This window comes from Procambarus clarkii, chromosome 14, assembly GCF_040958095.1.
Source record: "Procambarus clarkii isolate CNS0578487 chromosome 14, FALCON_Pclarkii_2.0, whole genome shotgun sequence".
Taxonomy (NCBI): Eukaryota; Metazoa; Arthropoda; class Malacostraca; order Decapoda; family Cambaridae; genus Procambarus; species Procambarus clarkii.
The window spans coordinates 11,542,883-11,559,960 of record NC_091163.1 but is presented as its reverse complement, the minus strand read 5'-3'; the positions used below and the strand labels follow the sequence as shown (position 1 = coordinate 11,559,960).

At 43.1% G+C, this 17,078-nt stretch overlaps 1 protein-coding gene across 3 annotated transcripts; it reads right to left on the bottom strand.

The window, feature by feature from the left end:
* Window positions 1-969: 969 nt before the first annotated feature.
* Window positions 970-15,316, bottom strand: LOC123771457 (solute carrier family 22 member 3). Of its 3 annotated transcripts, none has more exons than XM_069324390.1 (11): window positions 14,881-15,316; window positions 10,853-11,123; window positions 9,853-10,032; window positions 9,420-9,523; window positions 8,421-8,575; window positions 6,159-6,327; window positions 5,705-5,974; window positions 5,100-5,311; window positions 3,359-3,540; window positions 1,687-1,847; window positions 970-1,371 (listed from the first exon to the last, which is right to left on the bottom strand). In XM_069324390.1, exons 2-11 carry the CDS (start codon window positions 11,090-11,092, stop codon window positions 1,365-1,367), a joined length of 1,680 nt encoding a protein of 559 aa, XP_069180491.1. In that variant the 5' UTR covers window positions 11,093-11,123; window positions 14,881-15,316; the 3' UTR covers window positions 970-1,364. The 3 variants fall into 3 exon arrangements, with proteins under 3 accessions (XP_069180491.1, XP_045619958.2, XP_069180490.1); XM_045764002.2 differs by having other exon boundaries at window positions 970-1,385; window positions 14,881-15,315; XM_069324389.1 differs by lacking the exon at window positions 14,881-15,316 and adding an exon at window positions 14,069-14,226 and having other exon boundaries at window positions 970-1,385.
* Between the last annotated feature and the right edge of the window lie 1,762 nt (window positions 15,317-17,078).

Here is a 17,078-nt window from a genome sequence, read left to right as displayed (position 1 = left end):
TCTCATTTCCCCGGTCTTCATCTCATGTTGGCCTCCGAATGTATGACAGAACTAATAAGTTGGCCAAAGAATCTGCCTTTAAAGGAGAAATTGAGTATAAACTTGGATTATCAATAAGCAGTCTGAGAGCAATAGTACACCAAGAAATTTAACAAAATCTTGTAGATCTGAAGCAAAGTGAAATCGACACCAGTAATTCCATCTATCATTATACTATCATGCAAGAGGAGCCACACATCTATGGTTCATCCAATAAAATCAGCAGACTTCTAGATGTTACTACTGCTCGGCTTAGACTCGGTTACAAGTATCTCTGGGAATTCTCATTATCTGCTGATGTAGACCTGACCAAATGTAAACTGTGTCAACAAAATTATTCGCACACCCTCCGTCACTATGTGATGGAGTGCGAAAAGATACGTGAATTCAAAAACATTTCTATAACAAATGTTCAAGAGATGTGTAAATATTTAATTCAAAATGATCTGCTGCCAGAAATCTAGCCAAATATCCCTAGTTTGCTAACTGTAGGTAGTAACTGAGTGATTGTAACCTATCCACCGCTGCCCACTGGATGGGGGGCGGTGTGCAGGACAAACATATCAATTGACACACTAGCTCTCCACATATAATTTAGGAACTACTTGTTTGTTGGTCTCGAGCCCATTGTTGATCTGACGATGTGCATTGAATTTTGTAACTAGCTCATCAAGATTGTAACTTCCTTAGCTAAATGAATTGTGGGGTTCAGTCCCTGAACCCATTATGTGCCTCTGTAACCCTTTCCACTACCGCGCACAGGATGGGTATGGGGTGCATAATAAATTAACTAAACTAACTACCATCAATATTTGATTAAAATCTTTTGTGTTCTCTGTATCCTTTCGATCGTGCCACAGATGAGTTTACAATGGTTCATTAGTAAAGTATACCTTACAGTGAAGGCATGAGGGTACACAACAACCTATACATATGAATAAAATTTATTTATAAAAAGAAAATACATTGTATTCATATATGGAACAGCATTTTAATAAGTTTGGGGTGCACGATAAACTCATGTCCCTGGAAAAATATAATTATTTCATATAACACTTGATTATTTTTGTTTCCTTATATCTTAACAAATATAGCTTTTCCGGAATGTGACAAGAAGAGTCTGAAGAGACGGACACCAAGTCAATGGTCTGTAAGCCCAGACGTCGAGATGTCGTCATATAAATGCATAATTGTTTCCACTTCCAGCTGACTATAATTGCGAAGGACCAAATGTTTATGTCTGTCGGGTTATATAGTCACTGGCTTAACACTTTGTCCTCATAATTACCTTACCTTAGCTCTATAGGTCTGCTTCAGTCTCTCTCTCACCTCCTGTAAGCGAGCATCTGAAATCAAAACATTACAAAAACAAAACTTTACTGCTGTTGAATATTTCAATATTTGCATTATAATCAGTCAAATAAATAAGCTAACTAGAAAACTAGTGGTGGGTATGTGGGCCTGCGGGCCGCTCCAAGCAACAGCCTGGTGGACCAAACTCTCACAAGTCAAGCCTGGCCTCGGGCCGGGCTTGGGGAGTAGAAGTTGAACCCAGAACCCCATCAACCAAATATCAAGCAGGTTTGTCATCAAAACTACCTCACTAAAATTACGTTAAACTGATAGAGAGAGGGTTGGACTAGAGACCTGGAGCACGGTGTGGCGGCCTGGCTGAAGAAGAGGTCAGCGTTGTGGAGTGTCTGAGGTAACACCACGCCAGCCGTCTCCGGCAGCAGGAGAGTCGCCATCCCGCCCATCACCGACAGTCCGCTGAACACCATCAGTGGCGCTCTCTTCTGCCACTCCCCCTGTGAATGATACAATATACATAGTCTGCAGACATCATGATAACTCAGTAGTTTTCATAACATAATGACAACGACATACGTTTTTCTAATAATAGTCGAGCTGAATATTGGAGAATAGGGCACAACGTTCACCTACCCGTCGAGGCCGTAAATGCCAAAACTGTGTTAAGTTTTAAAATCTACCTGGAAAAGATCAAGGCAAATGGAAGGGGTGGGGGAGGCCTTCGACAAGTTGCCGGCTTCCTGTGCTCGTCGAGGCCATTAGGGTTAGTTGCCCTCAGGTAAATTAGGTAAAAATCAGCGTTTTGCCCCCTTACCAATTATGGGCGCAACCTGCAGCGACTTAGGCAGAGCGCAAATCACTTAAGCAACATTTTACTTCCAACGCATACTGCGAAGTTATTATGCATGGTAAAGTGTTCAGTTTGGTATCTTTTTTAAGCTAATGAGTTGGACTTTATGGTGGTATTTTACAAATGCAACAAAAGTAAAAAAAAAAATGCGAGTTAAATTTTGCCGCCATGTTGTAACATGGGGGTGGGTATTCCGTTCTGTACTTCGTCTCTTTTTCGTTCTCTCTGCCCCTCTCTGTACCCGTATTCTACTTTAACTCTCCATACCAAGGGACCCCAAGACTCTTACTTGAGGCGACTCCACGCCACATGGTCCGACTTAAGATTCTACAACCCGTATGACATGACATAGGCTTCTAGCAAAACCCTAGGGTCGCCATTCTTGTAAAGCCACTAACACGCGTAGCGTTTCGGACAGGTCCTTAATCTAAAAGACAATTTTAAGTAGGTAATTTCTAGCAAAATTGAATTCAACACAATGAAGTTCCATATTGTACTGTTGCTTGTAATAAAGTGTATAACACTGTCCATGAGTTTTGTGCAATAGTCCACTCAGCCGGTTTACAATTAAATGCGATTCCTACGGCAGGTCAGAAACGTTTGGGCATGTTTCATTTAGCCTAATATACTAGAAGTTATACAGTTGTATTTGGTTTCATCCTGCCGGAATAGTCAATAGTTTCCGACAACGGAAATGGTCACTGCTTGACGCAAGCGGGGATGTTTCTGGCGGGGGAGAAAGAAACAATTGCGCAGCGCGTCCCGCGGCGTTGCGCGGGCAGTTTGGGGCCGTATAAATACGGGCGCACAATGGGGCTCTGCCCTCACTCCGCCTGCCCTCGCCGCTGCCCTCACAAAACTAGTTTTACACACAAAACAGAATTAGTTTCCATGTCACTATAGGCTAAGGTCTCATAATTACTACGGGTGTACCTTTTAAGTTAAATCTAGTCCTCGGACTTGGAATTGTTACTGTTAATTCTTACTTTATATATTTACATGTTCTGCAGAATTTAATCTTCAATAAACTTTAACGCCCCATGCTGCCAGTATCTTTCTCCCCCTGGTCAGAAAACTGTATTTTTTTGGCAAATCTCACCCTTAATAAAACGAGAGGATAATTAAACAAAGATATTTAACAAATCAGTGAGACAGTACCAAGTAGACGATAGAGGGCGAGAGGAAGATGGCGACGCCGCCCAGAGTCTCCGCCAAGGCGACGCCCTGCCCGCGGACCACCGTTGGGAAGACCTCGGGGCAGTACTGGAGGGTGATGTAGTAAGCCCCGGTGATGGTGGCTCTCCCCGCCAGCGCTACCACCAGCAGTAGCCACTCCATGTCTGCAGTCACAATGAATAATTTATCAGTACATGCTCAAGAGAAATACAATACAATACAATACAATTTTATTTAGGTAAGGTACATACATACAATAAATTTTTACAAGGATTGTTTGACTTATAGGTAGAGCTAGTACATACAATGCCTAAAGCCACTATTACGTAAAGCGTTTCGGGCATGATAAACTTAAATGACAAGCTTAATACTAATTGAGCATAATGAGTAGAATGAAAACAAGAAATGAAAACATAGATGAAAAAGCAGCACAAATACAATTATGTCGACAAACAGCGCTCAAACAACGATGGGGAACATCTAGAGAAAACGGACGTAGAGTATAACTTCAAATAAGGCTATATAAATTAAGCTAAATTAATGCAGTACATTGTTAATGTACTAGTGAATGAATTAATAAAAGAAGTTTCAATAAATCCTATGAATATCACAATTAATTTGCTAAATAAGACATACTTAAGTTAAATAACTTAAATAAGACAAGACATACATAATTTGCTATAAGACAACTTATCAACAACCATTGCGAGAAACAGAATTACACATACCGTCATGACTGTGAAAGTATTGATGCTATAATTTACACTAATAAACTAATTTAAATTATTCAACAGACAAATTTGAAATTGAAAGCGGGCAACCAGACGATTGACAACAACCATATTAACCACCAGGTAGCCACCAGGTAGCCACCAGGTATATAGCCACCAGGTATATAGCCACCAGGTAGCATCCTACGCGCGCACATTACCATTCACCAACATCTGAGCTCACTATAATTAATAATAAATAGTTACCATTGTCGGGAACAGGAAGCCTAGGTATATATATATGCGTTAGGCTTATGTCAAGGTTCCCCCAAGGTGGAACAACTGATCTTCCCCAGGCTGACCCCCCCCCCCCCAACAAGTACAACAGTTACCCAACTTCCGGTTAGGCCTAAGACTGCGCATGCCAAGCAAACAAGGAACAACAGCTTTAAGCTCAACAAGCCACAATGCAGGACTGAAAAGAGGAAATTTTTTCACCCGACAGGGTTATAAACCCGTAGAACCTCCTACCCGTCGAAGCCATAAACGCCAACACTGCTGAATTTTAAAATCCAGCTTGGAAAAAAATCATCAGGACAAATGGGGGGATCTTTGACAAGCCGCAGTCTTCCTGTCTTCGTCGAGGCCACTAGAGTGTTAGTGGCTCTCATGTAAATTCAGGTAAATATGATTGTGTATTTAGGCTTAGGACATGTTAGGTTTATGGCTAATGTTCCACTTTTTATTATTATGCCCTTAAAAATTCAAATAGTACACAACTTGACTTTCTTTGGGGCACATATTGTGTACATTCCATAGTGGCCATCGCGTCTATAAGTTGTTTGAGGATGGGTTGGAATGCAACACAGCTTGTATAGTCCCTGCAAGCTTAATTTCTTCAATATAACATCTCAACCAATCACAGTGACCTCAAACGTCTCCATCGCTCCCACAACTCTGCCTCCATATTTATCTCACATTCCACTATTTTATCCCAAACCGTTCTGACGCACCTGCCGGGACAAGGGCGTAGACGAGCCCTGCGACACCGGAGAGGAGGAAGGTGGCGGTGAGGGGGCGGCGGCGTCCCAGGCGGTGGATGAGCCAAGGAACACACCAGGACGGCACCTCCACCAGCGCCCCCAGCAGGTAGCTCATGAACACGTTGCTGGCCAGGTGTGCCGTGTTCTGGCAGTGGCCATAGTAGCACATGCAGGCCAGCATCCTGTAGCAGAGGGAAGGGTGAGGACTGCCGCAGGGGGCACTGAGAGGAACACCTACGGTGCTGGTGCATTGATTCATGCTTAATTAAGGCCCACAAAATTACCTGCTAGATACATCAGTCATTTAAACATGTAGTAAGAATTGGCTCAAGGGGATTTAACCATATTTTTTTTTACCTGAATTTTTCTGAAGTAATGCATCAGACTCTAGACACTACTTTATATATAACTAAGCATTGCAGCATACAGACTGCCGCCGGTCTGAGCTTGAGAGAATGTTCCACGGAAGGAGAGTTGTGCATGGAACCAAAGATAATGTTGGAACAAGTAGTGTCTGGGACTGGAAACATAGCCCCAATGACTGCCAGCCCACGAATGTGTCCTCGTGAACTTACCAGATGAGCAGCACCAGCAGAATATTCTTCCTCAGACTTGGGTACTTGATGGCGTGGATGATACTTGTTTGGCTGCGGTGGCCTCCCTTAGCGTCTCGCTTCCTGTAACCTGAGTGACCTTCCTCGCCATCGTCTGCATCATGGAGAAGTTGGGTAACCATCTCCTGAGGCAGTTGATGTCCATTCACTTTAGCCACCGTAGTCAGCTGGGCTCTCGCAGCTTCCCCACGACCCCTAGCCACCAGCCAGGACGAGGACTCCGGGAGCCACCTGTATTGTTATCAAGAGACACGTCTCTCTCATTACAGAGAAACAAAATCAAGGCCTACTCGTTGACGGTCATTTTCAGGGAATAGAATCTACTTGTCGTCACCTTGAACTATCATGAAGGCCACAAGACATGCGTTAGGACATCTTGAGAGCGCAAATAAACTCAAAATCCTCGAGGACTGACCTGAAGGCTAGGAGCAGGACGAGGGGGAGCAAGGCAGTGATCAGGGCGAGGGTAAACCCGTCCCAGACGACGAAGGCGAGGGCGGGGATGAGGATGGAGGCGAGGGTGTAGCTCATCATCAGCGTCAGGAGAGGCACCACGCGACTCTCCACCCCGCAGTACTCCACCACTGTCATCCGTATTAACACACCACACATTGAACTTCATCAAACGCATGTGGGAGGGAGGAGGGGGAGTTAAGGTGTCACACCAGCCCGTCCTCCTAAGGTTTCCCAACGGTCAAAAAACTGTCGTACTAAAGGGCCTTATCCAAGTCTACCAGAGGACCCAAACAGAAAACGGGACAGAAAACAGGAGAATGGACTCTCAACCTGCCCTCTTATAAAGAACGTCGCTTTTCGCTCGTATGCGTTACTAAGGCCAAAAATTATCGATCTAGATAATGGAAGCGGCTGGCGAAAGTGATGTACTGTCCCATTTTCTGTTTTGGGTCCTCTGGTAGGTTAGGAGAGGACACTTTACATTGACGTTGAGAAACTTTAGGAGGACGGGCTGGGAATATATATTTTATTATTATTATTATTATTATTATTTTCTACCACAGACGGGAATGGATACACTAACAGGACTCAAAAAACAATAAACTCTTGGGATTCGCCAATCCAGGTTTCAATAGTTATTTAAAGTTTTGTATTTCTGGTGAAACCAAGAAAAATATTAAAAATTCAAAATCAATATTCGCTATTTTGCTAAACTGCCTAGAATTAGTAAAAAGTTTTCTTTTATTATCGAAAGAAAGAGGTGACTGTAGCCTTAGATTGCCTTTAAGCAGCCTGAAACCAATAAAACAAGAACTTCAACAAAACCTTTGTTGATCTGAGACAAAGTGAAGCCTACACTAGCTGTTCCACCTGTCATACTACCATGCAAGAAGGACCACACATCTGTGGATCATCCAAGACAATTAGCAGACTTCTAGATGCAAATCATCTTGAGACAATGGAGTGACTTGGCGTGATGTATCAATGAAATGATTTTCATTGATACATCACACCATTGTGATTTCATGGCGAGACTTCTAGATGTTACAACTGCTGGACTTAGGCTAGGTTATAAGTATCTCTGGGAGTTTGCATCTCCAAATGTAATCTCTGGCAGCAAAATTATTCGCACACACACTGCAGCACTCTGTGATGGAATGTAAACAGAATAACAATTTAAAGATGGCTATCGCAAATGATCAATAAATGAGCAAGTATTCATTTCAAAATGATCTAATATCATCAATTTTAGCAAATTATCGCAAGACTGCAAACTATAGGTAGTGCATGCAGTGCCTGCAACCTTTCCACCTCCGTCCACTGCATGCATATGCAAGTTATAATTATGTGTTACTAGCTGGATAATCTCTCACTCTTTGTGTTAGGGCGTCTTAGGATAACACGGATGTTAGTAGCTTCATAAATTGTGAAGAGATTGTTTGATTTACACATTTGTTAAACTATGTAAATAGCTTATCGGTGCTATAACTTGCTTAACTAAAGAAATTTTGGGGTTCAACTGCTGAGCCCATTATGTGCTTCTGTAACCTCTTTCCACTACCACCCACGGGATGGTGTGATGGAGCGTATAATAAACTAAACTAAAAACAAATCTGAAAGTTTTGTATTATTGTATAACATATAACAGTTGTAAGTGTGACGTCAGCACCATTAGGCGTCTTCATCATATAATGAATAAGAATTAAACAAAAAAATTAAAAATGTGAATGAGAGAAATTCCTTGATATCTAATGAGTTCAGGGAGAAGATTGAACAGTTTAGCTGCGCTTAACAATGTAGATATGCACTTCATGCTGGTCAGTCGTTTGGCAATGTTGTATATAATTTATTTCTTCAATTTCCTTTTCAATTTCTTTCTTTATTATGCACCCCATACCCATCCCGTGGGCGGTGGTGTAAAGGATTACAGAGACACATAATCGGTTCAGGAACTGAACCCTCTAGTTCGTCTAGCTAAGCAAATAACAATCTTTTGACGTTAGTTACAAAACTATTAATGTTATATATACATGTACACATACTCATGCATACATGCGCATATACATACGTATACATATATACATACACATACATATTTAATCACCCACACAAATACACACATCAATAATCTATTCTGTTTTCTAATAATTAGTTTACTGTTTATTTATTAGTCTTGTCAATATGTGGCAGAGAAAGGTTGCGGGATAGATTGGTGACGGACCCAGGACGAAGGGAAGGTGAGACACAGTGTGGTGTGAGGTCCCCACCAGGAACCTGAGCGCCACAAACCCGTAGAAGTTGTTGATGAAGACTGACGCCACTCCGGCCGCCCCGTACACGGCTAGGCTTGCTACCACCGTCGGCCGCCTCCCGCACCTGTAATGTTCTCACTTGTTGGACCTCACAGGATGCTATCAGCAGTAACAACTCGGAGAAAAATTAAGATACACTGTTTATGGGTACACTAGAAACAATATATAATAAGTATGGAGAAACTGACTATAATGTCGTAGTGCTTGAATAAAGGTGAAGGAAAGACTCGATATATGTGTAAGTGTATTAAACAAAACAAAAATCCGGATATAACTTACATCCTTCCTCAAGGTGCTGTATACATTGAGAACATTATATACAGCACCCTAAGACAGGATGTCTGTTACATCCGGAAATGTGGTTTTTAATACACTTAAACATAAATTGGGTCTTTCTTTAATCTTCAACAATAAGTATGTCCGTCAGCTCAGCCCGACATGATCTACCTAGCATCGCATACCAATATAAACCAACAATATAAACGCTAAGCCTTAGTATAATTTTCCCATAATTTCTTAGCATAATTTTACCTTTTTAGCATACCTTCTTAGCATAATTTTAGATCAACTTGTCGGACTTAGAATGGCTTATGATGAATTTCAATAAGTTTTTGCTCTTCTCTCGCTTGATCCAGGAGTTCGTAGTAAGGTCGATAATGACTCTGAATAACTTGAAGTTATCGTGGGTGATCAAGTGCGGCCGGTGATGGCTTAGTGTTACTTACAGCCATTAAGAGTAACTCAGAATGGCTTGTGATGACTTGGTTTGGCAGGTGACGGTTGAATGGTAACTCAGCATGACTTGTGATGACCCCTTGATGACTTGTGGTGACCCCTTGATGATTTGTGATGACCCTTGATGATTTATGATGACCCTTGATGATTTGTGATGACTTGTAATGACTCACGTGTCAGACAAGGCTCCCCAGAGCCAAGAGCCGATGGTGTTGCCAATCCAGAACACGGTGACCACCATGTAGGGTCGCCAGGCCTCAGTACATACCCAGTCATGCTGCGGAGAGTTGGCGTCATTAGCGTGTGGCAACACTGCCCCTCACCAACCTAATCTCTGCTAGGCTATGGTGGTCTGCTAGGCTATGGTGGTCTGCTAGGCTGTAGTGGTCTGCTAGGCTATGGTGGTCTGCTAGGCTATAGTGGACTGGTATGCCACCTACTAACCAAAGATAGATACCGTGTACTAGGCTATGGTGGTCTGATGTCACCTACTAACCAAAGATACCGTGTACGAGGCTTTGGTGGTCTGATATATCACCAACTAACCAAAGATACCGTGTATTGGTTTGACATAGTGTATATTGGGCTGATATAACCTGTACTGACCTGTGAGGTATAGGTAGGAAATATGTGATCAAAGTTATACTGCCACCCGTTGACACAGGGCATGTTAGGAGGCGGCAGCTGCCCCAGCGAGGTCAAGTTGATGTCAGAGGAAGTGATGTATGCCGAGGTCACGTTGGGGTCAAACTGGTGGCAGGTGTAGGGCAGTCTGGCAGGTGTGTCCTGTGGTGGGCATACAGGGTGAGATATACTCTGGGTCCCGCATATTCACACACTAATTGCCTGCAACTCATTTTTTCATCGCGTCACCAAGAGGTCAAAACTGGCAGAAAGTAATCCAACAGTAGCAGTTATATGGATACTTTTATTTGTTTTATTATTATTGTCATTATTATTATTATTATTATTATAATTATTATTATTATTATTATTATTATTATTATTATTGTTATTATTATTATTATTATTATTTTTTTTTTTTAAATTAATCTTATTATTATTTATTCTTCTTAATATGTTCAATACGTTTTAGAGACATAAAAAATCCTTACACCTTTATATAAAACACACACACACACACACACACACACACACACACACACACACACACACACACACACACACACACACACACACATAGGGGCCTCGTAGCCTGGTGGATAGCGCGCAGGATTCGTAATTCTGTGGCGCGGGTTCGATTCCCGCACGAGGCAGAAACAAATGGGCAAAGTTTCTTTCACCCTGAATGCCCCTGTTACCTAGCAGTAAATAGGTACCTGGGAGTTAGTCAGCTGTCACGGGCTGCTTCCTGGGGTGTGTGTGTGTGTGTGTGGTGTGTGGAAAAAAAAATAGTTAGTAAACAGTTGATTGACAGTTGAGAGGCGGGCCGAAAGAGCAAAGCTCAACTCCCGTAAAAACACAACTAGTAAACACACACACACACACACACTCACACACACACCTCACACACGCACACACCTCACACACACACACACCTCACACACACACACCTTATCCCCCCCCTCCCCCCATGTTCTCTCACATAAGCAGTATCATTGAGAAGGCGGGAGAGGTCCTGGTAGAGGGGGTGGGCGGCCTGGTCGCCAGGAGACTGGGGGCGCGGCTCCTGCAGGCAGGTGTGGGGCGGCGCCGTCAGCAGGAAGAGCTGCACGTAGAAGGTCAGGCCAACGACCCCTGTCGTCAGCGGGATGAGCACGAAGCACAGGAGACGTTGGTACAAACCGAAGGACCCGATCTCCGCCAGCAGGTCCTCGAAGTGCATGGCGAACTTGTGGTAGTACGTTGGTTATTATCTGGAGGACGGGGTTGTAATGGGGTTATTATTTGGAGGGGGGTTGGTTGGTAATGGGGTTATTATCTGGAGGAGGGGAGTGGTAATGGGGGTTATTATAGGGAAGAACGTAAGACTGATCTATTGGCCTCCACTAGCAACTCTGGGTTTGCGCCAGGCACCAGCTTCGAGGGAGAGTGGTGTTTATGGGGTCCACGACCGTCGACTCGTGTGATGAGTGAAGATGGGAGGGCATTCGCCCTCACCAACATTTTCATGGTGTTTTATCACCAATTATCACCAACATCTCATGGTCACGCGAGGGTCTTGGGGCCAGAATAGTGGTAAGACTTTGGGAGGGGGAGCGCTAAGATGGCCCTCGTGTAAGGTGTTTGTACGTCTGGCAACGTTGGGTTTGTTGTCAGTGGGCATTATGTAAATAATATTGCTAGTGGATGTTTTCTCAACACTGCCACGTTATGGAGTTGATAAGATACAGCAGGGCAGCGCGATAACGTAACACACACACACACTTGTAATGTGTGTGTGTGTGTGACGATAGGAATGCCCTTCAAGTTGATTTGATAAAATAAGTGCTTGGAGCGTCATGTGGTAAATGGAATTCAATGTGAATAAATGCCATTTTATGGAATATGGAATTGGAGAAAATAGACCACACACAATATACAAATTATGTGGAAAAGAATTACAGAACTCTTATAAAGAATGAGACCTAGGGGGGGGGGGGAGTTGGACAGTAAGCTGTCGCCAGAGGAACACGTAAGAACATTGTGAGAGGAGAGGATGCGTCGCTTTCCGATTTTAGACTTGCTTTTAATGGTGGTTAAAAGCCGTTCATGGATGGTTCATTATTAAATTACATGGATGGTGAAATACAAAAGAAACTGTTCATGCCTTTTGTGAAACCAAATTGTAATATGTAGCAGTTGTATGGTGCCCATATTTCAAGAAGCACTTAAATAAACTGGAAAAGGTGCAACGGCATGCTACAAAATAGCTTTCGGAATTGAAAAAAACAAGAGTTACGAGACGAGACTAGAGGCGTTAAACAGGCCAAAACTAGAAGATAGAAGAAAAAGAGGTGATATGATCACCACTTAAACGGGTACATTTTAACGACGAATTTCCTCCATAAGAATTCCTCAACACCGCAGCAAGTATTTTTCTCCATAAAAATTCATTAAGACCGCAGTGAGGATTTTTCTACATAACAAATCCTTAAGACATTAGTGAGGACTTTTTTCAGTCGCAGCGACGAATTTTTCCCATAAGAATTCCTTAAGACACCAGCGGGGACTTTTCAAGGAACTACCCGCCACACACTCGAAATGGGTACGGTATAGGGAGGACTTTTTCCAAAACAAAAAGTTCCCGCTAAGTAGTCTATCCTCCTACTTGGTGGTAACGGTTCTGTGTACGTTTAGTGGAATACTGTCCGATCGGACAGCATTTGGGATTCGCAGTATAAAGACCTTGGTTCGATTCCAGGCCGAGGCAGAAACAAATGGGCAACTCTGCACATTTGTTCAAATGGGCAGAGTTTTTTCTTCACAATATACTTGGGAGTTAGCCATATACTCTTATCAATATACTTGGGAGTTAGCCAGCTGTTGCCGGCTGCATATTGGGGACGTGTGAGTGAGAGAAATATATGTAGGAGATAAGACAAGAGAAAATGAGTTCGGGGAATCAGTATATTAGACAACCGACGGTGAGAAAAGCGGGCCCAGGAGCTCGATCCTGTAGGCACAAAGAGTAAATAAATACAAACACGCACACACTGACAATAGTCATAGAGAGTCACGAGAGGCAGCGAGCCCCCACACTCCGCTCATCGTCTGTACATGACGCTTCCTAACAAGAACCTCTTTGTGTTGTGGTCGCTATGATGACTGTTGTGGCCGCCACAACACTCCTTCTCCAGACTGTGGCGCCTTTTTTATTAACACATTTAGGTACATCATTCAGGGCCTTGCACCCTACACCTTATAATACACCCAAACTTTGCCTGCACTGGCAAACTTAGGGTGCATTATAAGGATATTTTCAGGAACACGAGAGTGAATAAAGAAATCGTAAAGCTCCGGGTACCTCATACCGGCCTGTTTGAAGGGTCAAATGACTGGGCATTCAATAATGTAGCGAACAAGCTCATGCCCCAGTTCCTGCTCACAGAGTTTGCACCTGGAGTGCTCAGGATTGGGAGATCCGTCACCTGTAGCCACCTGCCACAGGTAACGGCAACCCAACCTGATCCTGGCAACCACTGTGTCGCACAGTCTAGTGGACGTTATGTGCTGCCCATAAACATAGGTTTCAGATCTAAACAAATTATAGCTTTTTATACCAGTGATTTCAGGTCGTTGGGAGCCAGAAAATTCTCTCCAATTAGACCTGAGTGTTTGGAACAATATAGTCTTAACAACAGAGATGGAGATACTATGTCAAATTCAACTTCATCCTTGTTACATGCTAATTTGGCTGCAATGTCTGTGGCATTATGATTAGTTATATATATGTGAGGTGGTATCCATACCAATGAGATTCTAAACCGTTTATTCTGTGCAGCAAGCAGATTATTTATAATTGCTAGTATGTGATTCTTGCGATCTTGTAGAAGTTTTTAAGTGCTTGAAGAGCAGACTTTAAATTACAGAAAACTGTTCCCCGTCCTGTGTTTGTTAGTGAACTGGTTTGTTTGTGTACAGGTCAGCCAGCTGTTTAACCTGACACTGATATTCTGTGTGCAAGTATTGTTTCTATGCAACCTGCAGCACAGACCTGCACACCAGAGCTACACATACACACACTCGCTTGTGCTGTTTACACTTACAAAGACCTATTCTTCAATACTAATCTTGCTATAAAACTTTTAGGTGTTCATCGATACTGTAACTTTCTTGGTTAAACCTAAATTATGGTTCAGTCCCTGAGCCCAATATGTACCTTTTTCACCTTTATCGCTACCGCCCTCGGGATGGTATGGTGGTCCACTGCCGCCCTCGGGATGGTATGGTGGTCCACTGCCGCCCTCGGGATGGTATGGTGGTCCACTGCCGCCCTCGGGATGGTATGGTGGTCCACTGCCGCCCTCGGGATGGTATGGTGGTCCACTGCCGCCCTCGGGATGGTATGGTGGTCCACTGCCGCCCTCGGGATGGTATGGTGGTCCACTGCCGCCCTCGGGATGGTATGGTGGTCCACTGCCGCCCTCGGGATGGTATGGTGGTCCACTACCGACCACTGGATGGGTATGGGGGTTCACTACCGACCACTGGATGGGTATGGTGGTCCACTACCGACCACTGGATGGGTATGGGGGTTCACTACCGACCACTGGATGGGTATGGGGGTTCACTACCGACCACTGGATGGGTATGGGGGTTCACTACCGACCACTGGATGGGTATGGGGGTCCACTACCGACCACTGGATGGGTATGGGGGTTCACTACCGACCACTGGATGGGTATGGTGGTCCACTACCGACCACTGGATGGGTATGGGGGTTCACTACCGACCACTGGATGGGTATGGGGGTTCACTACCGACCACTGGATGGGTATGGGGGTTCACTACCGACCACTGGATGGGTATGGGGGTCCACTACCGACCACTGGATGGGTATGGGGGTTCACTACCGACCACTGGATGGGTATGGGGTTCCACTACCGACCACTGGATGGGTATGGGGGTCCACTACCGACCACTGGATGGGCATGATGGTGTGTGTAATACATAAAACACACTATAACTCACTCAAAGAGGTTTCTTTGCCGCCTTGTTAACATGTTGCGATGTTTGAGGTTGGCACTTTACGTGGGGTTCGAGTGGCGTCACGTGTTGACTGCGGCATGCTGCCCATCACAGTCACATGGAACCCTTCCTGTCTTGGTGAGAGGGTCTCGCTGCTAGACGCCCCAGTGGCCCCTCTACTGTAACTTGTTACTCAGTAATGGGAGATAGAGCGTATGTATGTATGTATGTATGTATGTATGTATGTATGTATGTATGTATGTATGTATGTATGTATGTATGTATGTATGTATGTATGTATGTATGTATGTATGTATGTATGTATGTATGTAAGGGAGCGTCTGTGTGTGTGTATTAATTCATAGACGGATGTCTTGTGAGGAGGTCTGGAGAGCCCTGCTGTGTCCCTCACACATGACTGAGACAAACTGTTAAGTTGTTGTTCTCCCTCACTAACCCTCCCTCCATCCCTCCCTCCATCCCTCCCTCTCTCACAAACCCTTCCTCACTCTCTCCCTCCCTCCCTGCACCCCTCCCCGTCTTCTCCACCATCTCCATCACTTCCTCCCACCAGTACACACTCACATACAATTACAATAATCAATTTAATTAGACAGACATGTTGCTAGGCAAGAAAGTATATAAGACGTATGCCAAATGTTGCCAAATATACGATGAAGGCGTACAAACATTCATACCAAAACGGAGATGCAGGACTAGAATACAGGATTGGTTCAACTAAAATTATAAGAGAGCCAGAGAGGAGACGACAAGAAAATGTGGTTCAGTATACGATGAGGCCTAACCCACAAACATACCAGCACTACTAACAAGCAAGAAAGGAATACACAGCAGTGAGGAGAGAGGCAGAAAGGAACTTTGAGAAAGGTATATAACGGTGTGTAATAGAAAGGTATAGAAAGATGTATATAGCGGACAAATATAAAACAGATGCAGGTCTTTTCTATAAATTCATTAAAAGCAAGCTGCATGTAAAGGATAAAATCCAGCGATTGAGAACGGGGGAACAGGACTACTGAGAATGAATAAGAAATGTGTAAAACGCTAAATGAACAGTTCCAAAGTGTCTTTATACTGTAGCGAGTAATCCTTATACTAGAATATCTAACTCTGGCCCCAGACATCACTCGGTACCCTTACTCAAATCTCTGAATATGTTAGATATTAAGTCACTGCACATCCTCTCATGTGTATTTTATATATATAAAACACTGAACTGTAATGTTAATCTTGACCTTAAAAGCTTCCTAGAAGGATGTAACAGATCCCATAAGTACTACACCAGAAACAAATACCTATTGATATTCCAAGAGTACGACTTAATCAAACTAGAAATGCTCTACAAATTAAGGGACCCAGAATGTGGAATGATTTTCCCAATCATGTTAAAGACTGTACCTCTCCCAACCTGTTTAAGATAAAAACTAAGTACTACCTAATTAACTCCATGTAACTTACCTCACCCTCAAAATGTCAACTCATGTCTTCTATTTTAAACAATGCTGTCTGTTGACCAAATTGTAGTTTTGCTATTTTTTTCTGCCATGTTCCCCCCTTTTTTTATTGTTTATTTTTCTCAACACAATTTATACTTTAATCTCAATTAGTATTAAGTTTTAGTTTTTAGTGTTTTTCCTGCCCGAAACGCTTTGCGTAATAGTGGCTTTAAGCATTATATGTACTAGCTCTATCTATAAATCCATCAACGTTTTCTATATCACCTTGTATCCATGTACTTTACCTGAATAAATATTTGATTTTGATTCGATTTGAGGGTGGAAGGAAGTGCTGTACTCTTTCATCTGTGTATACATCGTGCAGTCCCATCATTTTAATATGAGTGGCTATTCTTTGAATCCATTTAGACTTGCTGGTTCCATTTCGTATGTGTTGTAACAGTTCAACTGACACAATATTGTTTTTGTTATCACGCAGAAGCTCTAATCCCATCATAAGATTGATTTCAAATATTCTATCTCGAATGCTAAGTACATTTAATTCTTTCCGCATATTGAGAACTTTGGTAGTCATAGGACTGCCAAGTATAATTCTGAGTGCTTCATTTTGCAATTTTTTCCGGTCTATCAATAGTTTTGCCATTTTGCAGGACTAAAGCTGGTGCATGATTGTCTATCAGAGACCTTTTATATGCTAAGTACATCATTTTTGTTATTCTAATA